This window comes from Canis lupus, chromosome 9, assembly GCF_003254725.2.
Source record: "Canis lupus dingo isolate Sandy chromosome 9, ASM325472v2, whole genome shotgun sequence".
NCBI lineage: Eukaryota > Metazoa > Chordata > Mammalia > Carnivora > Canidae > Canis > Canis lupus.
In genome coordinates, this window is record NC_064251.1 from 44,018,886 (window position 1) to 44,042,422 (window position 23,537).

Genomic DNA, 23,537 nt, shown 5'->3' on the forward strand with positions numbered 1-23,537 from the left:
CTGGGAAGAGGTGGGAAAGAGAAAGACATTCTCAATAGCAGTATTGTAATAGCCTTCAGCTCCGTGTGATGTCTAGAGAACTCCAAACACTTGCTTTCAACCTAGCCTAACACAAAATGGTCCTACTCCAGCATATGGTAATCTTAAGAGCACATAAGAAGATACACGTGAGGGATCCCTGGGTGGCGCAGCGGTTTAGCGCCGACCTTTGGCCCAGGGTGCGATCCTGGAGACCCAGGATCGAATCCCACGTCGGGCTCCCGGTGCATGGAGCCTGCTTCTCCCTCTGCCTATGTCTCTGCCTCTCTCTCTCTCTCTCTCTCTCTCTCTCTCTGTGTGACTATCATAAATAAATAAAAATTAAAAAAAAAAAAGATACACGTGATGGGGAATAAGGGAGAACTGACCTGTGGTCGTGGTAACCATGCCTCCCACTGCCTGCCCGCTCTCCATCAGCTCCTGCACAGAATCCAGACTACGCTGCCGGTGCTCCTCAATATTCTTTACCTGAAGACAGAGATACAGGTACCTTTAACTCCTGGCCAACTGGGTCATAGATGCAAGTAGTTATATTTACCATCCAAATTTCTACTGCCTGGAATAGCTTGAAGGGTCTCCCAGGGTAGAAGACATACATGACTCTCTCTTGACCTAAACCACCCAAATTCTTCAAAGCCAAATGAGTTACATGCACATTTTACCAGACCTGCAGGCCTGAGGCAAGAAAGGGAAGCTAGATTAAAATCAAATCCTGGCAGCCTAGGTGGCTCAGCAGTTTAGTGCCACCTTCAGCCCAGGGCCTGATCCTGGAGACCTGGGACCAAGTCCCACATCGGGCTCCCTGCATGGAGCCTGCTTCTCCCTCTGCCTCTGTCTCTGCTTCTCTCTGTGTGTGTTTCTCATGAATAAATAAATAAAATCTTAAAAGTCATGGAGATGGATGGTACTGATGGTTGAACAACATTATGAATGTACTGAATACTAATGAACTTTACACTTAAAAATGGTTAAAACAGGGACGCCTGCATGGCTCAGCAGAGGAGCACCTGCCTTTGGCCCAGGGTGTGATCCTGGCATCCCAGGATCAAGTCCCACATCAGGCTCCCTGCATGGAGCCTGCTTCTCCTTCTGCCTATGCCTCTGCTTCTCTCTCTTTGTGTCTCTCATGAATAAATAAAATCTTTAAAAAAAAAAAAGTTAAAACAGTAAATGTTATATTTTACTATATAAATATATTTCTATGTATATGTAAATTTCATATGTTTTACCATATACGTACTTATATATGTATAAAATATACTACATGTATTTACAATTTTAAAAATTAGGGAAAAAATCAAATCCTGTCAAACACAAAAAATTTCATTGAAAACAATGACTTTCCCACCCACTTTGATATTTATGTGTTTGTGTTCTTGCTGTTTTCTGTCTTCAGACAACCACTCTGATATTGTTGCCATGGGGTAAAGGAAATGAATTATTTTGACTCTGCCAAGCTGAAGTCAAAATGAATAATAGAATGAGTAATATGTTTGGAAGGCCAAAAGCAAATCTGCCAAGTCACAAAAAAATTCATATAGAAAAGGCAAGATCAAAGTCCCCTCCCAACTCAGTGAAGGAAACCATAAGCAAGATGCAAAGGCCACCTACTGAATGGAAGATATTTGCAAATAATATATGAGGAACTCCTACAACTCAACACCAAAAAAAAACTAATCCAGTTTAAAAATGGGCAGAGGACCTGAGTAGACATTTTTCAAAAAAAGACATAAAGAGAGCTAACAGTCACTTGAAAAGATGCTCAACATCACTCATCATCAGGGTAATGCAAATCAAAACCACTTCACACCAAAGTGGCTAATATCAGGGCGCCTGGGTGGCTCATTTGATTAAGTCAACTCATGGTTTCAGCTCAGGTCACGATTTCAGGGTCTTGGGATTGCGCCCCACATTGGGTTCTACACTCAGTGTGGAGTCAGCTCGAGATTCTGTCTTCCTCTCCCCTTACCCTTACCCCTGCACCCACACATGTGCACACTCCCTCTCTCTCAAAAAAAAAAAAAAAAAAACACACACAACAAAAAGTCCCTCCCACCTAATCCAAAGACATTCTACTCTAATGCTAGTATCACAACCTGAGGGGGGAGAAAAGAGGTTCACATGCAAAAGAAGGCATGGCTAAAAGAAGCAGAGGCCCAGAAAATGCTAGTCAGATCTTACATAGCTCATCCTGCCTACCTCTTCCTGAATAGTTAATATCTTCTATGCCTACCTCCTGAGTCTACTGATAAAGAATAGGGCTTGCTTGAACCACAGCTGTAATATGACCTCTCATATTACCAATAACCTGACCCTTACTTGGCTTAACATCTGATTAAATGATTACCTTGTATGTAATTACACCTGAGGTTGCTTGGATTGAGCCTTAAGGTTGTTAGAGTTAAGAAACACCAGGCAAGGAAGAGGGAAGAGTAGGATTAGCTTTTTCCTCATTGAGTATAGTGGCAAATGAAGTTATCATATTGGTGTTTAACAGATGTAGCTGGATCAGTAACTCATTTGGGTGTACCAGGCCCAGCACAATGTGGACACTTCACACCCGTGCAAGTAGTAACAATGCAGAATTATTTGCTAGATACATTTTATAAACTATCAGATCTCGGGATCCCTGGGTGGCGCAGCGGTTTGGCGCCTGCCTTTGGCCCAGGGCGTGATCCTGGAGACCCAGGATCGAGTCCCACATCGGGCTCCCGGTGCATGGAGCCTGCTTCTCCCTCTGCCTGTGTCTGCCTCTCTCCCTCTCTCTCTCTCTGTGACTATCATAAATAAATAAAAAATTAAAAAAAAAACAAACTATCAGATCTCCCAATAATTCTGATATTATATCCTAGAAATTATAATGCAAATTCAGTTTTACTAAGCTGAAAAGAAAGAAAATCTAGTCTAGTCCCTGCCAACTGCTCATAATTTCACCATCTAACAAAACATTATCTTGACACACAGTGAGACCTCCCCTGACATAACTTTTTAAAAATGGAATGATTATTTTCCTTCTAAATGAAGCTTTATATTTTTCTTTTTAAAGATTTTATTTATTTATTCATGATAGACATAGAGAGAAAGAGAGAGGCAGAGACACAGGCAGAGGGAGAAGCGGGCTCCATGCCGGAAGCCCGACGTGGGACTCGATCCCAGGACTCCAGGATCGTGCCCTGGGCCAAAGGCAGGCGCTAAACCACTGAGCCACCCAGGGATCCCCAAGCTTTATATTTTTCAAAGCACTCTCTCACTGATCCTTTCATCAATCCTGTGAGAGGGAAGTATTAACTCAATTTTACAAATAATGGTAATTCACTCAAAGGCTTATGGCTACATAATAGCATTAGAACTCACATAACCTGACTCCTAGACAAGCAATTTTTCTATTCAACCTTACTGCTTTGCTGAAACAACCAATCAACCATCTTCATAAGAGAAATCAGAGAAAGGATAGAAAGAGAATTTATCTAAAGTCCTCAGACTTACTGCCTGTTTTATTGGCTGCCCATTGATTAATATGATTTATTAGCAGGGGCCCATTTTATTCTAGTGCTGGGAAATGAGAGTTCCCTTTGCAATGAAAAAGAATAGAAAGAGATTTAAAAAAAAAAAAAAAAGCACTCTGTGCTCACAGACCACAGATCAGAGACTACCTAGAATTCCTACATTCAAGGTGTTACCAGCTTCATTATTCTGCTAAGCTGGTAGCAACAGGTACTATCAGAAATCTTTCAAGTAGTCTGCTGGAAGGAGCCAAATATGGAAAGCTGGGAATATAACGGGCCTTCCCAACCCCGCTGACTAACCTCTAACCACAGCTGTCGGCCATCCTGCTCAGTGGGGCTGCTTTCAGTGGTGGCAAAGTACTGCATGCCATCCAGTAGGCAAGTCCAAGATGTCTTTTGCTTCAATGTGTCACCATACCAGGCTGGATGGTGTTGGCACTGCAGCAGCTGAGCTTTGGCAGCTGATACAATGACACAGCCTTCTGTCTCTGCTCCACGAAGAACCATCTACGCCGTAGGCAGAAGCAGAATCACAGCACAAGGGCCACCAGAGAAGATAAGAGAGTTAGTGAAAAGGTTGTAACAATAACTATAGATGGGCCTAATTCTGGCTTACAGAGTGAACACTATGGTTTTAGATATGAAAGTGATTATCCTGGACACTTGCTGGAAGGAATAATTTTTTGGAGCTCTGTCTGCCCATTCTTATTTGGTGGTGGGAGAAGGTGAACACATATCATTATGATCTAGCCCAGTGCTGGGGTGTGCTGGTAAAGAGAAGTTACCTGGCAGTTAACCAGCTCAATAAGGCAGTTTCGGTTATATATGTCATCCGTCTGGCAGGCAGCAATGCCACACAACTGGTCACTCACACCTGACTCCTCTTCTGTGAACACTACAAACCTATCCGTCTCTTCAATCAGCTTCTGCAACATGTAGGCACCTGGCAGAGAAATAGGAAGTGGGGAAAAGTCATAATCTCAAAGGGATAGGGAACACATCTAGGGCCAAACTGATCTTCCTTCAGTATGTCTAGAACATATTCTGCAACCTGCAACTCCAACCTACTCACTCCACCCCTTGATCCCTGAGGACAAAATAAAAGTTATCAATTCATTTTTCCCTCAATTTAACAAAAGTAATAGATTACCAAGAAAAACTTAGAAATGCTATGTAAGTGGCAGGATTTTTTTCTCTTAGGTATATCAAGCTCTAAATTATTCTAGAATCTTTTTTTTTCATTTCATTTTGTTCCTTACGTTTTTCATTTCATATCATCTTAAATGTTGTTTGTTGATCACTCCTTTTCACAAGAAACCACTCCCTTGGGATCCCTGGGTGGTGCAGCAGTTTGGCGCCTGCCTTTGGCCCAGGGCGCGATCCTGGAGACCCGGGATCGAATCCCACATTGGGCTCCCGGTGCATGGAGCCTGCTTCTCCCTCTGCCTGTGTCTCTACCTCTCTCTCTCTCTCTCTGTGACTATCATAAATAAAAAAAAAAAAAAAAAGAAAGAAACCACTCCCTTACCATCAGTGCCTCAATGTTTTCATGGCTCTACTGTTTCCTCTGATTATGCCTCTAAATCCTTTTCTCCCAGGTCTTAGAAATAAGTATCTCCTAAGGTCTATCCTGGACATGTTCCTTCTCTTCCTCTTTCTTCTAATGAGACTAACAGTGTATTATGGTTAACAGCAGCCTCCAGAATCAGACTAGTCCACTTATATTTAAGAACCTATCTCTGCCAGTTACTTGATTGTGACCTTTGGCAGCTTGCTTTAGCCTGTCTCAGTTTCCTTGTCTGTAAAGTAACAGTAACTGTCTCACAAGGTTGTTGAGGGAGTTTACTGCAACAACACATAGAAGTATTTTGCAGAGTATCTGCCACACAGTAAGCAACTATTATTATCTCCTTGGCGTTAACTCTTAGCTCTATGCTGAAACTCCCAAAGTCTTCATCTCTAGGACTAAGCTTTTAGGTCATCATCTCCAGCTGTTAGACATTACCTAGATGTGCTGCTTGTGCCACACACTCAGCATGTCCAAATCTGAACTCAACAACCCTATACCTCCCCAAACTTGTCTAGCCTCTGGCTCTCCTATTTCTGATATTAATGTTACCATCATGCCAGTCCTAGGCTTAAAGCCTCAGTCGTTACTGCTTTCACTGTTTTAACTCCTTCCAACTAGTTGTCAAATTTCATACACGCAATAACATTTCAATCCATCCCCTCATTTCCATTCCCACTGCCTCTACCAAGTTCAAGCCTCCATTATATGTTGTTGGGACACTATTATAGTTACCTTATACTTCTTATACCTCTACCTCCAGTTTCTTCCCCTCCAGTCCTCCTCCACAGCACTGCCAGACTTACCTTCCTAAAAGTCAAGTCTAATGATGACACATCCCTATTCAAAAACCTTTAGTTAGTTCACCACTATCTACTGAGTAAGGACAAAAACTCCTTAGCCTTTTATGAGTTTTGATAGTCTACATGCAGCTTTCCTTTCCAGGATCTTCCCTCACTCCTCACCTCAGCTACTCTTTATGCCAACTGAAATAAGACTGCTCTTCTTTGAACATACTGGCCTTTACTAACTTCACTCCTATTCAGGATACTCCCTCTGCCTTGAATGTCCTTCCTTCCCACTTCCACGTGTTCAAACCGTATCACACTAAGCCTTCAAAGTCCAGCTTAAATGCTACTTCATCAATAAACCTGTCCCTGATTGCATTCCCTCTTTTAATCCAGTCAAGAACTCCCTCCTTACTCCTTATGCTTTCATTTCTCACTTGTGACACACACCACTTTTCACCTTTTCTCAAAATCACCATAACCTGCGTTCCTCTGTACTTATTATTCCTTCTCCCTAAAATGCCCTCTCCTTTCTCCTTATTTGTTGAACTCTTATTCATCTTTTAATACCTATCTCAATTATCTTTTCTGGGAAGACCTTTCTAGATTTACCTATGCTGATTTAACTACTTTCTTCTTGGGGTGCCTGGGTGACTCAGTCTGTTGGGCATCTATCTTTGGCTAAGATCATGATCTCGGGGTCCTGGGATCGAGCCCTGCATTGGGCTCCCTGCTTGGTGGGGGAGTCTCTGTCTCCCTCTGCTTCTGCCTGCTGTTCCTCCTGCTTGTGCACCCTCTCTCAAGTAAATAAATAAAAATAAATAAATAAGTAAATACTTTCTTCTTGAACATTCTTATAAAACGTTTTCATAATGAAATAATAATTTACGTGTCTACCTACTAGTTTCTGAGCTTCCCCTCATTTTATATCCCTAATGTCTAGGTTTATGTCTGATATATTATAAACCCTCAATAAGGTAAATGAATCTATGAATGAATAAGTGGTGAGTGAATGAATGAGCTAATCATGAATGAGCTAATGCCTGGGTGGCTCAGTCAGTTAAGTGTCAGCCTTTGGCCCCAGGGTTCTGGGATCAAGCCCACATAGGGCTCCCTGCTCATCCAGGAGTCTGCTTTTCCCTCTCCCTCTGCCCCACCTCTCCACTCATGCACTGTCTCTAATAAGTAAAATCTTTAAAAAAAAAAAAAAAGAGTGAGGTGGTTTAATATGGAAAAACAATAGCTTTCATTTCTATACCTAGATGAAACCATCTGTGATAGTCCTTCCCAATTCCTGTCCAATCCCATGTACATATCCTACAACTAACCCGATGAAATCTCATCTTCCCCAGCTTACCTCCTGATGACCCCTTATCAGGCTGTCCGCTAAAGCTGGGAGTGCTGACAGGAGGCGGGGTTGGGGCACTGGTCAGAACACTCTGCTTTGGCTTTTTAGCTGGCATCTGGGGATCAATCTTTAACCCCTTCAGGGCCTCAGTAGAGAGATTACGTTTGAGTACTGCTGCCTTTTTATAGCCATCATATAAACCAAAGGCAATGTCCCGATTGGTGGTTGTCCAGGAAGCCCGTAAATCTACCAAGTGCAGCTGGTGTGTATGAAAGGCAGGATCCCCAACTCGAGTAGAGAGCTCCTAAGAAACAGGAAAAGAACCACGAGGTAGCATGGAAATTCCCACAATTGTTCCTGGACCATAAATGTAGAGGAGGAAAACCACCTTGTTGAATAAGAAATCTATTCTTGGGGTACCTGGGTCGTTCAGCTGGTTAAGCATCCAGCTCTTGATTTTAGCTCAGGTCATGATATCAAAGGGGACTGAGCCCAAAGTTGGGTTCTGCACTGGGCATGGAACCTGCTAAAGATTCTCTCTCTCCCTCTCCCTCTGCCCCCACTTACCCAAAGAAAAAAAGGAAAAAGAAAGACATCTGTTCTGGGAGAGACAAGAAGACCCTGGAGAAAGAAAAACCTAAGTGGTCTTAATATGTGCACTAGAGGGCAGCCTGGGTGGCTCAGCGGTTTAGCACCGCCTTCAGCCAAGGGCATTGATCCTGGAGACCCAGGATCAAGTCCCACCTTGGGCTCCCTGCATGAAGCCTGCTCCCTCTGCCTGTGTCTCTGTCTCTCTCTCTCTCTTTCTCTCTCTCTTATGAATAAATAAATAAAATCTTAAAAAAAAAGGTCATTAGATTACACTCAGACTATATCCACCGTATTTTACATGATTCAGAAAATTTCAACATATGGGTAACCTAGCTGGCTCAGTCGGTTGAACATTTGACTCTTGATCTTGGAGTCATGAGTCCAAGCCCCACCTTGGGCATGAAGCCTACTTAATCAAAAAAAAAAAAAAAAGAAAGAGAAAAGAAGAAGAAGAAGAAGAAGAAGAAGAAGAAGAAGGAGGAGGAGGAGGAGGAGGAGGAGGAGGAGGAGGAGGAGGAGGAGGAGGAGGAGGAGGAGAAGAAGAAGGAAGAAGAAGAAGAAGAAGAAGAAGAAGAAGAAGAAGAAGAAGAGGAGGAGGAGGAGGAGGAGGAGGAGGAGGAGGAGGAGGAGGAGGAAAGAAGAAGAAGGAGGAAGAAGGAAGAAGAAAGATAATTTCAACATAAAATCTTTTCTTAATTGGGGGAAAAAAAGACATCAAATAAGGTGCTAGGAAATAAGTTTTACTCAGTTTCCTGAAGGGCAAGAGACTATGTTTAGAAGGTGAGGGAGAAAAGGAATTTTCTTTTTTTTTTTTTTAAAGATTTATTTATTCATGAGTGTCACAGAGAGAGAGAGAGAAAGAGAGAGAGAGAGGCACAGACACAGGCAGAGGGAGAAGCAGGCTCCATGCAGGGAGCCTGACATGGGACTCGATCCCAGGTCTCCAGGACCACACCCTGGGCTGAAGGCAGCGCTAAACTGCTAAGACACCTGGGCTGCCCGAAAAAAAAAAATTTTCAGAAAGAGGGACAACTGGTACAGCTGACAGTGAGTTCATCATATGGTAATGATACATATGCTTGGAATATAGTTAGAAACGTTACCCGGAACTTAGCCTGAAACCTACTGCTATAGACTGAATTGTTCTGCCAGCCAAAATTCATATGTTAAGACCATAATCTCCAGGATGCCTGGGTGGTTGAGCGTCTGCCTTCGGCTCAGGGCGTGATCCCAGAGTCCCAGGATGAAGTCCCACATCAGGCTCCCTGCATGAAGCCTGCTTCTCCCTCTGTCTGTGTCTCTGACTCTCTTAGTGCCTCTCATGAATAAATAAAATCTTTTTTTTTTTTAAAGGAAAAGACCATAATCCCCAATGTGTTAATATTTGGAGATGTGGCTTTTGGGAGGTAATTAGGTTTATATGAGGTCACAAGGGTAGGGCCCTTATGATGGGATTAGTGCCCTTATAAGAAGAGACACCAGAGAGCATAATCTCTGTTTTCCTGCCTTGTAAGGACAAAGCAAAGGCAACTGTCTACAACCCAGGAAAAGAACCCTCACCAGAATATGACTCTGCTGGCACCTTAATCTTAGACTTCCCAGCCTCCAGAACTGTGAGAAATAAATTTCTGTTGTTTAAGCCACGCATTCTTTGGTATTTTGTTATGGCAGCCTGAGCAAACTAAGACACCTACTGATACAAAAAAGCTAGTAAAGAGACTGCATCAGGTGGTACCTCCTCAGCTGTGCGATTGCTATGCCGCTGGTAGGTGAGGGAGGACAGGCTCAGTAGGTGGGTCTTTGTTACCAAGGGATCAAGGCAGTGATCAGCATTCTCTTCAGTGGGCGAAGCCATCAGGTGAACAGTCACCTGACTTAGGTCACTAACCATCTGGGTCACACTCCAGTCAGAGATGAGGCGCCGCATCACTGTGCCTGCTGAGAAAAGGAAGCATACAGAGGCCATGAGGATCAGTACAGAAAAATAGTGTGGAACAGAAAGAGGGAAGAGAAAGGAGAAGGGTGAAGAGGGCAAGGATTAGGATAGGAGAAATAAAGGCAGTTTTTGAGCTTACCTTGAGGTATAAGCCGCTGAGTTCCCCTAGTGAAGACATGGCCCTGACTGCATTCAATCTGGATGCCCCGTTGCTGGGCAAATGAGGCCCAGTAATGCACCTGGCAACAAGAAAGCTTAGCTCTGAACCATGAATGGCATCAGAGCGATGATTAAGATAAGAAAAAACAAGAAAACTAGGGAAGGACAATAGAACTGAGGATGTCAGAGCCTGACCTGCAGCTGGGGAAAAAGTGCAGTATAGGAAAGCTGCTTGTAGTGCTGGCCAAGTTTCTTCTTGCTAGGTTTCAGGTTATTGAAGAGCTTTCCCCTACAGATAGGCCTTGTAACACTAGTCCAAGTTGCCCAGAAGTTTTGCATCCAGCGCAGGGTGCTACTATATAACAGAATCCGGGGCTGGGATATTGCTGTAAAAAAGAGGAAAAGACACTTCCTAGCTGTGATTAAAACAGAGATGAAGTTAAATCTATCCCTAGCTTCAGCTTTTAGAGGTTTGAAAACCCAAGCAGCATTCAGTCTCAAGAGAACATCCCCAACACCTTTTCCGTCTAGAGATCTAAGCTGGGACGCCTGGGTGGCTCAGCAGTTGAGCACCTGCCCCTGGCTCAGGGCGTGATCTGTGGTCTCAGGATCGAGTCCCACATCGGGCTCCCTGCCTGGAGTCTCTCCCTCTGCCTATGTCTCTGCCTTTCTCTCTCTGTGTCTTTCATGAATAAAAAATCTTAAAAAATTAAAAAAAAAAAAAAAAAGATCTAAGCTTTGTTTTCACTAACCCTCTCTCAAAAAAACATCCTAATCCAAATCCTCCCTTGCTTTCCCTAACCCCTCCCTAGAGGGTCAGGTTGAAGTCCTTGGTGTTTAAGCCCATCCTCCCAACCCTTCCGCCCACTGCCCCAGACCCAAGCCTCACTCCCACTGTGCCGGGTCAGATCCATCTTGATGGAGAGATTGAGGTTCTCAGAGCGGAATGCCCGGTAGGAGTCATGAAGCTGGCCCAAGGGCACCTCTGGCAGAAACTCTGGGGCCCGCAGAGTGACACTGTGGTGATCATGGGGGTTCCCATGGCACAGCCATTGCAGGTCCAGTGTCATGCAGAGGTCAGGCAGGTGAAGGAAACAGCAGTCATCATACCTGTCTCACAACAGAGTCCCAGCCCTCAGTGTCCTGGTCACTTGCAACCCTCTGGCTCTTCCCCTCTCCCTCCAACCAGAGTCCCTCACCCTATTGAGGCCCCACCCATCACTTCACTCACTTAGAAGCTGTTCTCACGTTGACATCCAAGTCACCCCTGAACACAAACTGACCAGGTTTCCAATGAAAAGACAGGTGGCTCCACTCCCAGTGCATATTTTCTGTGGTGTTGTACGGGTCCTATAACCACCCCCAATAATTTGGTGAGATCTGGTAAGAGTATCACCCAAATCTCCCAAATGAGTACCTTTCTCTCTTCCCCCCCATGTGCTATAAGCCCCAACCAAACCATCCTAATAAGAAAACAACTCCTCTGGAACCTCTCACCTCAGTAGCCAACTGGTGCAGATTTGCCTGTTCAATATCCATGTGCCAGTCCCCATGGAACAGAAGACGGCTCTTGTCCCACCAGGGCAAGGGTGGGCTGGGGTCAGCTGAAGGCTTGGTCAAGAGGTCCACAGACTGGCTAATCAGTGTCCAGGCTGGATCCCAGCATGGGCCCCATACTACTGTGTACTGAAAGATTTCCGCTGTGATGGAGGAAAAGGTACAACTTGTTACACAACTTCTTTCTTCACTCCAACAGGCCTCAGCTCATCTCCCATCCCAGCCATCACAACATCCCCCGGCCAAACCAGCTGCCCTCCTCTACTCACAGCGGAAGTCGTGGTAGAACTTGAGTGGAGGCATGTTCCTCTCTACTGCCACATTACCCCATGGAAGCCCCAAGTGCAAGATCTGACGCCGCCGGGAGCAAGGCTGACCACTCTGTTCGGTGCCCACAAGTCGACCCATCAGCCGCCAGTCACGTATCTCAAACAGGTACCGGGGATAATCTCTTATCCGAACTGTTATTACAGGGAGGATATATGCTGGCTATTCAGAGGACTGTCTCAACATGCCTCGAGCATTCCCTGCCACTACTTTTACCCATCTATTTAACAAGGTCAACTGAGAAAACAAGATCTGGCAGTTGGAAGAAAAGCTGGAAAAGGGCATGGAGACACTGAGCAGATGGTGAGGGGAATAAAACCAAGACCCAAGAGACACACTAACCCTGAAGATGACTATGGTAATTGTCCTTTACAGTAGCCAAGCAGTTTCAGGGTGAAATTCTGGAACAAAGAAAGGAAGAGGGGCCCACCTCCCACTCCACTCATCCAAAAACCACCACAGTTCCCAATATAACTGAACTCCTCTGTAGTCACTCAAAGAGCTTTCTGAAGCTCTGAGGGCAAACACCACACTCTGCAAATAAGCAAGTACTACTTACCCAAAAACGTCTTAACACTGCACTTGAGCATACGACACCACTGAATGACGAGATCTACTCCTTCAGCAGGAAAAGGGCTGCCTGGATCAAGCTCTTGAACTTGCTCTACCACACGCTCAGGCCCATGGAAGGAGGCATCTGCCAGAGCTACCAGCTCTAGCCCTGCCACGCTCCAAGTGAGCAGTGCCCGGCGCATAGGTGTGTTGCCATAGAGACGACGGGAGCGCTGAATGTAAATTTCAATGTTTTTATGTTCCAAAGAGGCATAGAGCTCCTCAATTTTACGGGCTGGCAATAACTCCCCATGTTGCTTCCGAAGGGCAGCCACCTTGGCATCCAGCAACTGCAGCCTTTTGGCACTCTCCTTACTTTCATCCTTCATTAGTTCATAGTTATCACGAAGTTTCACCTCAAAAATGTCATCAAGGAAAACCCATGAGAAGTGCTGAACCTTTAAGAGTAGATCAGGTGGGAGTGGGGCAGGCCTTGGAGAAGCCTGAGCATGAGTTCCTCGATGCAACCCCTTCAGCCACTTCTGTACTCCCACAGCCTCATCCAGAGTTCGAGAGAAATCATACTGATAAGGAAACTCCACCGAGACTGAGCCCAAGGAGAGGAGCCAAACACGATTCCGGAGGGTCTGCAGCACAGGGAAAGGGTTCCGGTGGAGGATCATCTCCTCCAGTTCAGGTAACAGCTGTACCTCCACTTCCTTAAAGTTGAAGATGCTATTACCATCAAAGCCAGCAGCCAGCTCCGGGCAGTAAGCCTGTAGTGAACCCCCATGCCGGCTCAGTGACACACTCTCTGCAGCCAGGGTAATGAACTTGTCCTCAGCTACAAAAGCTGTCAGCTTAGCTGTGTTCACCTCTAGTGTTAGGTTTAGTAGACGCTTTGGAGGAGATGGCTCAGGGAGAAGGTCTTCCAGTTCAGACACAGTCTCTGGAGTCTCTAGTGCAAGGAATGGAACAGACTCGGGAAACAGAGTGGCTCTTAGTAGGTCTCGGCAATGTAGGGTAGCCAGGACATGCTGATACAGGTACATGTGATCTGGTGGGCTCCAAAGTAAGGTCAGCCCTGTACCACACTGAACCTTCAGGGAACAAGAGAAAAAGATCTGTCAGTTGCAATATCCCAAAACAGGAGAGATGGCTGGGATTATTATTATGTACATGCACACCTGGGTGAAGAACCATTTCCATTCAGAAGCATTTCCTGAGTAACTACATTAATTACTCCCTTGCCTTGTTTCCCTAGCATGAATATACAGAACTAATAGTTCTTATTTGTTTTGTTTTTGGGTTTTTTTTCAGGTCTTATTTATATATAAGAGCACTTACACTTTTGAGTTCCCAACTGGATTTTAAATTATCTGAGAGTAGAGGCCATGTGTGTTGATTCTTAATATCTACCACAGGATATGAATTATATACAGCAAATACTTATTAAGTCATGTGGCTTTTTGTTTCTGTTCATGAAATACCTTTCTATAATGGCCATGTTCTGGATAATAACCACTGCAACAATCAATTTAAAAATGTTTTATGCATTAATTGCATCTTGATTTAATACTTTTTTTTTAAAGATTTTATTTATTCATTTTAGGGAGAGAGAGAGGGTACACATGAGCAGGAAGGGGCAGGAGAGGGAGAAAGAATCTGAAGCAGACTCTACACTGAGTGCAGAGCCTGACATGGGGCTCAATCCCATGAGATCACAACCTGAGCTAAAAGGTCAGACACTCAACCAATGGAGCTAGCCAGGTACCCCTGACTTAATTCTTAAATAAAAGTATAAAAAGAACTGACCACACAAGTCAATACAGCAATTGACTCATACGAAATTATGCTTCAAAGAAGGGAATCTTTGTAAGCTTGAAAAACGAAATCAATCCTGAATAGTTACACAAAGAAAATTTAAATCGCAGAACAGAAAAATGCCTTTGAGCTCCAGCCTCTGAAAAGACAACTCCTCAGTTTCCAAAGGAAGCTGAAGTAAGACAATTAGAAAGATATTCCATTCCCTTCCTAAGAGGGTCCCATATCCACCTGGTACCCTGAGGAGAAAGATCTTGAAAAGCCTCTTAAAACTTGCCAGGGTCTCCATTTTCAGTTCCCTTTCAGACTTTTTTTTTTTTTTTAAAGTAATCTTTACACCCAACGTGGGCTCAAACTTTCAACCCCAAGATCAAGAGTCACACATTCCACAAAGTGAACCCACCAGGCACCCCTCCCAGCCTTTTAATGTGCTGTGTGCTTCAGCGAAATAACACCAGAAAAAAAAAAAAAAAAAAGCCCCTTATTTTTCAGATATATGCTGAAATATTTAGGGTTGAAATTATATGTCTGGTATATATCTGCCTCAAAATAATCCCAGAGCAGGAGGCAGGGGCGACTGGTGGGTCATAGAACTGAAACAAACTGGTCATAAGTTGGTAATTACTGAAGCTGGGTATGGATACATACAAGTTCAAATATCCTCCTTAGTTCTGTGTATATTTTACATTCCATAAAGAGTTAAAAATGTACAGAACAAGCCAAGCCAAAAAGAACACAAGGTATCATATTTCTTATAAATGTTTTGCAACAAACTCAGAAGGCTGGGAAATGTTCTTTAGCCTAGGAAAAAAACAATCTGACTTCACCTCCCCATAGAAGCTTTACCTCCAGAGAGCGGATGCTGCTGTGATAGGTGATGGAGAGCATGGAGAGACTGAGCACAGGAGTGGGGATGTCAGGAGCTTTGCAGCAGGGCTGCATCTTCTCTGTGACTGACTTCACTAGGGCAAGCACAAGTCCCTGGACACCCACAGTGGAGGTTTCAGCACTTCCCAGGATGGTCAGTGTGTCTAGTCGGACCTCTGAAGCACCTAACATCCAGAAACCACATTAGCATTGGCTCTCAGCTCTGGCAACTTCAGCCCTCACTCTCCTTTCTTACTCATTCCATTCATTCTAGTTTTCTTTATTCCCTATACCTACCTCTAAGTTCATTCCTCATGTTTCAGGGAAATTTTTCCTTTTCTATCTTAACCTACCTAAATCAAAGAAGCTCTCTAACGCCTACAAAGTTCCAGAGATAAATCTGTTTCTAGAACTAAACACACATGGAAATTAAAAAACTACACATCTCAGTTTCTTGACCAACTATCAAGGCTTTTTTTTTTTTTTTTTTTAAATAAATCTTGCTTAGTAATATCTTCTATAAGCCTCTAAGAAATTTCAAGAAACCCAACAGTTATGTAAAACCTTCTAGCATCTCATGCCTTTAAATTAGAAAAAATTCAAATAATCAGCTTCATTAAATAAGAAGGGAGTATACTGAACTAGCATAATATGTTTAGGTCACAAACTACCCACTTAGGTATAGACTCCCTGTCCCACTTACCAATCAGGGCAGAAAGAGTGAACAAGTTCATGTCCTCCACCTTCAAGTCTACCTTCCACAGCAATGACACAGATTCCCCAAATGAAGATTCTCTAGAGACAGCTGACTTCCCAGACTGTGTGTCCATCAAAGATAAAATGCGAGAGAGACATTGGGCACAGGTATCTGATGCTTCTACCTGCAGTCCTCGGATGGTACAATCCAGAAAGAGGGTATCTGACTGGTTACTAGACAGGCCCAAAGGCTGGTTATAGCTACCCTAGAAAAGAAGCAGAGGGAGCCCCCTTAGAAGCATGCAGACACAGTTCTATAACACCCTAATGCATCATCTTTTGCCAAAAAGATGATCCGTGCACTAAAGCATGGCAAGACAAGGAAACCATATGGGCTCCGTTCATCAAAGTCCCCACCTACCTGTAGTGTGAAGGAGTCCAGGACAAGTGCCTCACCCCAAACATGCATATTGGGTGGGTGGGGTGCTCGCTGAATGTGGGAGTCACTGCCCACCCTCCAGCAGAGATGGTCCACAGTTAGGACACCCCGCTGATGGATACTTTGTGGCCTCAGGTGTTGGTAATCTGAACAAAGAAGGTAAGAAAGACTTCTATGGAGCCACTGTAAACATCAATTGGGCTTAGCTTCACTAATGGACAGATTCTTGTTCCTTTTCCATCCCGAAGTCTTACCTAGAGAGATAGCATTGAATCCCAAGGCAAAGGGTGGTGTATCACCAAGCTGAATGGAAACATTGACATTGGAGATGGAGGTGCTAAAGATGATGGGAGCCAGGATTTGGGGGAAGGTTCTGCATAAGGACAAAACATTATTGTTCGATAAAGAAAGAACTGCAGCTTCCTATTACGGAACAGGTACGTGAAACTCTCAAAAGTCAGGGTAAATTTTGCTGTGATTCTGAGACACCTGGGTGGCTCAGCAGTTGAACATCTGCCTTTGGCTCAGGGCATGATCCCAGGGTCCCAGGATCGAGTTCCACATCGGGCTTCCTGCATGAAGCCTGTTTCTCCCTCTGCCTGTGTCTCTGCCTCTCTCTCTGTGTCTGTCATGAATAAATAAAATCTTAAAAAAAAATTTTTTGTTGTGATGCTTAAGATGGAATGCAACTAAGACCAAATTCATCAGTTTGCCATTCCCAATGGTAATCTGCAGGAATTCAAGAAAGATATTAAATAGAACCATATGAGATTGCCATTTCATAAGTCAAATATGAACATCAGTAGATCATATGATTCAACCTAATACAACAAAGGAACACTGCTTCCAAGCCATTATTAACTTTAAGTTGTCTACGCAACAAATGCACAGAGAGATGACACGGTTGACCTATCACCTGATAATCTAAAGTAGATAAGATATTGTGGATCACTTAAACTCAATGTAACAATTATATATTTTGTATAATAAGGCACTACGCTGGGATCCCTGGGTGGCGCAGCGGTTTGGCGCCTGCCTTTGGCCCAGGGCACGATCCTGGAGACCCGGGATCGAATCCCACGTCGGGCTCCTGGTGCATGGAGCCTGCTTCTCCCTCTGCCTATGTCTCTGCCTCTCTCTCTCTCTGTGTGTGACTACCATAAATAAATAAAAATTAAAAAAAAAAAGAAAAAAATATCTTTTAAAAAAATAAAAAAATAAGGCACTATGCTGGCACTGAGAACATAAAAACAAAAAAGACTTCATCATACTGTCAAAAAATCTAGTTTAATGGGGAAAATATATAAAATAGAAATGCTAGGGATCCCTGGGTGGCGCAGCAGTTTAGCGCCTGCCTTTGGCCCAGGGCGCGATCCTGGAGACCCGGGATCGAATCCCACGTCGAGCTCCCTGCATGGAGCCTGCTTCTCCCTCTGCCTATGTCTCTGCCCCTCTCTCTCTCTCTGTGTGACTATCATGAATAAATAAATAAAATCTTTAAAAAAAAAAAAATGCTATTAGGGCACCTGGGTGGCTCAGTCAGTTAAGCACCCAACCTTTTTTTTTTTTTTTTTTTTTTTTTTTTTAAGAGAGGCAGGTATCCCAGAGCCTCACACCCTGGTGATTCTTGTTTGCCTCTTTATTTATATATAATTTTTAAGATTTTATTTATTTATTTATGAAAGACACAGAGAGAGATAGAGGCAGAGACACAGGCAGAGGGAGAAGCAGGCCTCATGCAGGGAGCCTGACATGGGACTCGATTCTGGATCTCCAGGATCATACCCTGGGCTGAAGGCAGTGCTAAACCGCTGAGCCACCAGGGCTGCCCAAGCACCCAACTCTTGATTTCAGCTCAGTTTGTGATCTCAGGGTCACAGGATCAAGCCCCAAGTTGGGCTTGGAGCCTGCTTGGGGTTCTCTCTCTTCCTCTCCCTTTGCCCCTCCCACTCCCATGCTCACTTGCTCTCTTTCAAAAAAAAAAATAAAAATAAAATAAAAAAGAATTGCTACTGAAGTAATCAAATACATATTTAACACAATATGCCACTTTAATCCAAAAGAATCTGGGAATCTACCTGATAAGATGGTGGCTAAAAAGATTACACTGACCTTTTCTTTCTTTGTTTAAAAACAGATGAGCTAGACCCTTGGGTCTCCAGTGCTAGCATGTGCAGCCAGTGAGAGAATTCCTGGTGCCGGTAATGAATAATACAAGTATTCAAAACCAGGGAGGCTGAAAGGTCAATAGTGGTCACCTGGAAATAAGAACACCAGAACTGTCGGCTTGGGTTTTATCCCATTAACTCACAATGCAATGATACAAGGAGAAAGCAGAGAAAGGAATGATTCTTGGTATCACAGTCATCATACCTGCACAATAGCCTTGAGGGAGTTGAGACAGACAATGCGCTGGCGGCTCTGGGACAGCAACAACCCATCTGTGAGGGCAAAGAGCAGATCAGAGAAGAACACTGGGAAAACAGAAGGCAAACTAGAGGCAGGCAAGCAGACTGAACAGACTGTCACCAAAACTCATGAATTGGGGCTATATTCTCTCAGTATGTTCCCTCCTCTCCATCCCCAATTACACTGATATTAAATTAAGAAGGCCAAATGGAGGGCAGCCCGGGTGGCTCAGCGGTGTAAAGCTTGCCTTTGGCCCAGGGTGTGATCCTGGAGATAAGGGATCGAGTCCCATGTCGGGCTCCCTGCATGGCGCCTGCTTCTCCCCCTGCCTGTGTCTCTGCCTCTCTCTCTCTCTCTCTCTCTCTCTCTCTCTCGCGAATAAATAATAAATAAAATCTTAAAAAAAAAAGAAGGCCAAATGGAGCATGGGAGAGAGTGTCTAATCATCTCGGTACCAACATCCCCACCCATGAACCTTTTAGTATGAGTTCAGTGTTCATCTGTGCCAAATCCGAGTTTGCTGTGAAGCTTCGAAGAGGCAGCTGATCCTCATCACGGTGGTACAGGAAATACAACAGCTTCAGTGTCCAATTCAGGTGCCTGAACCAGAGACAAACTCTGGCTCAGGAATGCATGGAATGTCATTCTTACTCCCTTTCTCCCCACAGACAAGCTCAGTGCAGTGCAGCTACTAAGCTAGTTACAAAGACCTGAGCATATAGAGCATATCACTCTCCACACTTCTGCGTCAGGAGAGAGCCTACCTCTTTTGACTATTCATGGACAGCACCACACTTGTGATCTCCATTTTCACCTTGACCTGATCTGGCAGCTGCTGAAGGAGGTACAGGCCAGGCAGAGTTGGCTCAGCCAAGTTCTCCGTCACTTCTGAAAACATGAATGAATAACACAAGAGCCATCAATCTTTAACACATTCAAGTCCCCAAAATACCCTATCCTCTTTGGCCAAATCTTCCCACATAAAGTAGGCTAACCAAATGCCCAATCTTAGGCCACAAAGCAAATATCCCAGAGATCCAGTCACCTGGTGTACTTCCTTCCCCAAAATCTAAAAAACAGTAGGGAGAGGTTAATATAACGGAAAGAATTTGGACTTTAGAGCAAAATAATTGATGTCCCATTTTTACTACTGACTAGCTCTATGACCTCAGTCAAGTCACGTAGCTGCTCTTCCTGGGCTTCTGTTTTCTTGTTTGTGAAATGCTGAGAATTTAGTGAGAGACCATATGTAAAACTAATACTACAAATCTAATTCATGACAAGTAAATGCCCTATTTCCTTTAGCTATCCTCAGGATCAAAGGTCATGCTAACAAATCACATCTAATGAATAGTGAGACCCCTATTTTTATGTACTTCCAGAATAATCGGAGAACAAGGCAGCCAAACTTACTGACCAGGTCTTTACCTGAACAAGGTTTGGGTGCCAGGCTTGGGCCCTGGCGTAGCAGCTGACTATGAAAAAGGCCTTCATGCAGTTCAGCATGGAGTGTCCACATATCCACAGTGATGGCCTTCAGTTGCCGACTGCTGATGCCCACCTCTAGACACAACTTTAGGGCCAGTGAGAGCTCCGCTAAGCAGGTGTCCTCCTGCAGGGAGGATAAAAGCCTCTAAGGTGATGTAGGGAGTCTGGGGGTTATGGGCCAAAATTCAGTCTAGACCACCACCTTGAGAGACACTTCCCCCCATAAGAACATGGAATCTAGAATGTAAGCTCCTTCATATCTTATGCCCAGAAATAAGGCATCTAAATGACCAGGGCATACTCACCAATTGGCCACTCTTTAGAACTTTGCTGTTGATCTGATTTAGGCCAACTTCACATTTCAGCCTGGGAAAGGAAAAAAAATTAAGAGCAGTTGGCCCCTTTCCTCACTGTTTAATTTCAGTCAAGTTTTACTGGCTGAAAGGAACAAAGCAAATAGAAGTACCTAATCTTAGCCTCTCCTCAAATTGCTACATAATGAGAACTTGACAGCTTAATAAGAAAACCCTGACATCCACCCACCCTGAAACAACTGTAAGGCAAGAATGGGACTACCCGACCCTCTTCTACCCAATGGTTACCTTTTCCCATCACAATCCAAAAGAAAGCTGCTTTCTCTGATTTGAATGTGCCACAAAGACTCAGAAGTAGCCACCTTGAGAACCATGATGTTTATAGAATCTACATGAATGGAGAATAGCTAGAAAGAAGCAAAGAATAATCATTAATGTCAAGGCACTGCTATTCCTTTCTAGTAGAGAAAGAATAAGAGGCATCTCTTGGTATTATGTTCCCAAAACAGTAAAAAAATCCACCTATGACTCTACAGCCAGCCATCCCTACTATATAGTCCAGGAAAGTGGGAGAAGTATCTCACCTGACAGAAGATCTTCAGTAAGGATGGACTGAAAGACAGTTCCTTTTGATGTACCCCAGTGCTTTGGGAAAATGGGGCAAAAAGGCCAGAAACCTTCTGTAGGTCCGTCCTGATACGTACTTCTCCAAAGCACAATGCCACATAGCGTCTGCCCAGAAGAGAAATCTCACTGCCATCAGATCCAGCCCTTCCCTAGCAGTCTCCACCCCTCCGTCACATTCACTCTCCCATCCTCTGTAAAAATGTAACTCAAATCACGGAGAACAGTCTCATAGTAGTTGTCGATATCTGTCTCACAAAATAATAGCTTCCAGGCTAACTGAGAGATATCAGCAAAACCCCAGCCCCCTCCTTGAGCTGTGAGGCCTCCGTAGAATGACATTCTGCGAACCCCAATCCCAAAATATTCCCCAAGAGAAGAGTGAGGATATAGGGTACTCACGGCAGATCATGGCTAAGGAGTTTGCTGGAAATCCACAGGCTATCAATTTCCTAAAACAGTGGAGAAGAAAGCTTTGTGAGCAGCCTGAAGCCAGGAAAGGTTGCAAGAAGAGGAGGAAGTGCGATAGCCCCTCCACTAAATATTCTCACTCTATTTCCACCAACTTCTCTCCTCAGCACTGTATCTGCTCCTGACAATGACACTGATTGAACTTGCTTAGTATTTCTCTTTCATGACTATGTTGCTATTTCTCCTCTTAAATTAGAACAGTAAGCTTTTCTATTTCCTATTATCTTTTTTCTGTGCTTAGTTCTGTATCTTTCTTACTATACATACCCTGAACACTCTGTGCCTTATAAGCATTTTTAACTCAACAACTTGCATCAGTCCCAGTGTTTCCAAACTCACTCTAAGATCATCTTGACAAAGAGGTGACAAGGCTGGGTTGCCTAGGAAAGCCACCCAGAATTTTAGGAAAAAAAGAAATAAAAAGTTAAAATTTAGCTGAGTCCACTCCACATACATACCCAGGGAGTTCCCCAAGACTCACCACAGTTTGCTGGTGTTGCTGAAACTTAAGGCTGACATTCTGGATCCAAAAAAAGGAGCCAATCTTTAGCTCCGCCTGCAGCTTTCGCTGACACCACTTGGTGACCAACCGGACCACAAACCACCTGCAGAAAAATCCCTGTAAGTCCACAGGACCCTCTCCCAATGTTGGTTGTCCTCACCCCTTCCTGGTCCTAAAACGCCTGGCAAAAAGGTCATGTCCTAAAGCTGGATCTACTGGGCAACTCTCTGGTCTCCCAAAACAACACTGTCACACTCAGCCACAAAGATCAAGACCCTACCTAGCCCTGGACAGTCCTCCTCCACCCAGATGAAATCAGACAAACTACAGCCCACTTCCTAAGTAGGGAACAAATAAAGCAGTCCTTGCAATCCTTAGGAACGCCAGAGGAAGAAAGAAGAGGCCCGAAGGGGAGTGGAAATACAGGCAGCCCTGTGTCAGATGTGCCATCATCACGCACTCCCCCACGGGGTCTCTGTCTCCGCTCTCCAGACAGGTGTCCGCGAGAAGGCACTGTGGGTCACACCCGGCCGGCTCAAACGCCACTCTCCCCTGGGTAGCCAGACCTGTTCCGCCTCGGGCGAGGCTGCAGGTGCCCTCTGCGCTTGGTGAAGGGGACACTCAGGGGCGAGTGACGGGGGGAAGGGGAGACCACCAAGCCGGGCCCCTCTTCACACACCTATGCAGCTCCCAGTCTCAGCATCCCCTCAGGCCTCGCCCGCTCTCAGTCTCCCCTACTCCCAGTTTCTAGCTGCCAGCTCGGGCCGTACGCCCCCGCTCCGGCCCCCCGCGCGCCGCTCGCCCCTTCCGCGGCCCCCCTCGGGCCCTCCCCCTCCGCCGCCCGCGCACCGTCCACTCCAGCCCCCTTCCCCTCCCGCGCGCTTTTCAGGCGAGCGCCCCCTCCTCAATCTCTTGCTTCCTCAGTCCCCGGCCGCTGTGGCCGGGATCCCCTCACCGGCCTAACAGGGCGCTGAGCACGACCAACAGCAAGGCCAACAGCGCGGAGAAGAACAGGGGCATCCCGGCCCCGGCCCGGCCTGGCTCCGGCCCCCGCCCTGCCGGGGCCCCCCCACGCCCGCTCCGCTCTGCGCCGCCGCAGGCCGAGCAGCCGCACGCACAGGAAGGGCCCCGGACAAGGAAGCGTTGGCGCGCGTGCACCCCGCCCCCCACAGCCCGCCAGCCAGCCAGCTGTCTCCCGGCCGCACTCCTCCCCGCCCGCGATCTGGCAGGGCCGACTGGCTGCCTGCGCGAAGTCGGGGCGTGGCTCCAGAGCAGACCGCGGGGGTGGGGGGCGGAACTCGCGCCGACTGACACTCAGGCGCCGCCCCTGGACCCACCCTTCCGCACCCGGAAATGCGGAGCCCGGGGCTTACCCGAGACCGAGTCTGAGCCGGTTCCCGGGCTGGCTACAGACTCCGCCGTCTCATTTCGTCATTTCGGCCGCGGCGCTCCACTTTTAAAGCACTTTCCTAGGGTGATTATAGAGCCCGCTTGGCCACTTAGGGTCCGGACTGAGGGTACTAGTATAACCCT

General features: G+C 45.4%; 1 protein-coding gene across 4 annotated transcripts in view; it reads right to left on the reverse strand.

The window, feature by feature from the left end:
- BLTP2 (bridge-like lipid transfer protein family member 2) overlaps positions 1-23,120 on the reverse strand; it is a 29,969-nt gene extending 6,849 nt beyond the window's left edge. For 2 of the 4 annotated variants that reach the window (XR_007413040.1, XR_007413041.1), the window contains exons 1-27: positions 22,960-23,120; positions 21,984-22,107; positions 21,434-21,483; positions 20,992-21,139; positions 20,696-20,814; positions 20,399-20,459; positions 20,034-20,217; positions 19,370-19,493; positions 19,081-19,205; positions 18,570-18,637; positions 18,309-18,454; positions 16,451-16,569; positions 16,179-16,342; positions 15,765-16,023; positions 15,041-15,246; positions 12,378-13,470; positions 11,761-11,952; positions 11,432-11,634; positions 11,166-11,284; positions 10,824-11,044; positions 10,130-10,320; positions 9,915-10,014; positions 9,575-9,777; positions 7,258-7,552; positions 4,331-4,488; positions 3,846-4,052; positions 408-507 (exon numbers count right to left, since the gene is read on the reverse strand). Coding sequence is in view for 2 of the 4 variants with exons in the window: in XM_049114239.1 (XP_048970196.1) it covers positions 408-507; positions 3,846-4,052; positions 4,331-4,488; positions 7,258-7,552; positions 9,575-9,777; positions 9,915-10,014; positions 10,130-10,320; positions 10,824-11,044; positions 11,166-11,284; positions 11,432-11,634; positions 11,761-11,952; positions 12,378-13,470; positions 15,041-15,246; positions 15,765-16,023; positions 16,179-16,342; positions 16,451-16,569; positions 18,309-18,454; positions 18,570-18,637; positions 19,081-19,205; positions 19,370-19,493; positions 20,034-20,217; positions 20,399-20,459; positions 20,696-20,814; positions 20,992-21,139; positions 21,434-21,483; positions 21,984-22,107; positions 22,960-23,024 (5,044 nt within the window). In the remaining 2 variants the exon portion in view is untranslated. The remainder of the gene's footprint in view (positions 1-407; positions 508-3,845; positions 4,053-4,330; positions 4,489-7,257; positions 7,553-9,574; positions 9,778-9,914; positions 10,015-10,129; positions 10,321-10,823; positions 11,045-11,165; positions 11,285-11,431; positions 11,635-11,760; positions 11,953-12,377; positions 13,471-15,040; positions 15,247-15,764; positions 16,024-16,178; positions 16,343-16,450; positions 16,570-18,308; positions 18,455-18,569; positions 18,638-19,080; positions 19,206-19,369; positions 19,494-20,033; positions 20,218-20,398; positions 20,460-20,695; positions 20,815-20,991; positions 21,140-21,433; positions 21,484-21,983; positions 22,108-22,959) is intronic. The other 2 variants (XM_049114239.1, XM_025476391.3) reach the window with 2 other exon arrangements.
- Positions 23,121-23,537: the final 417 nt, after the last annotated feature.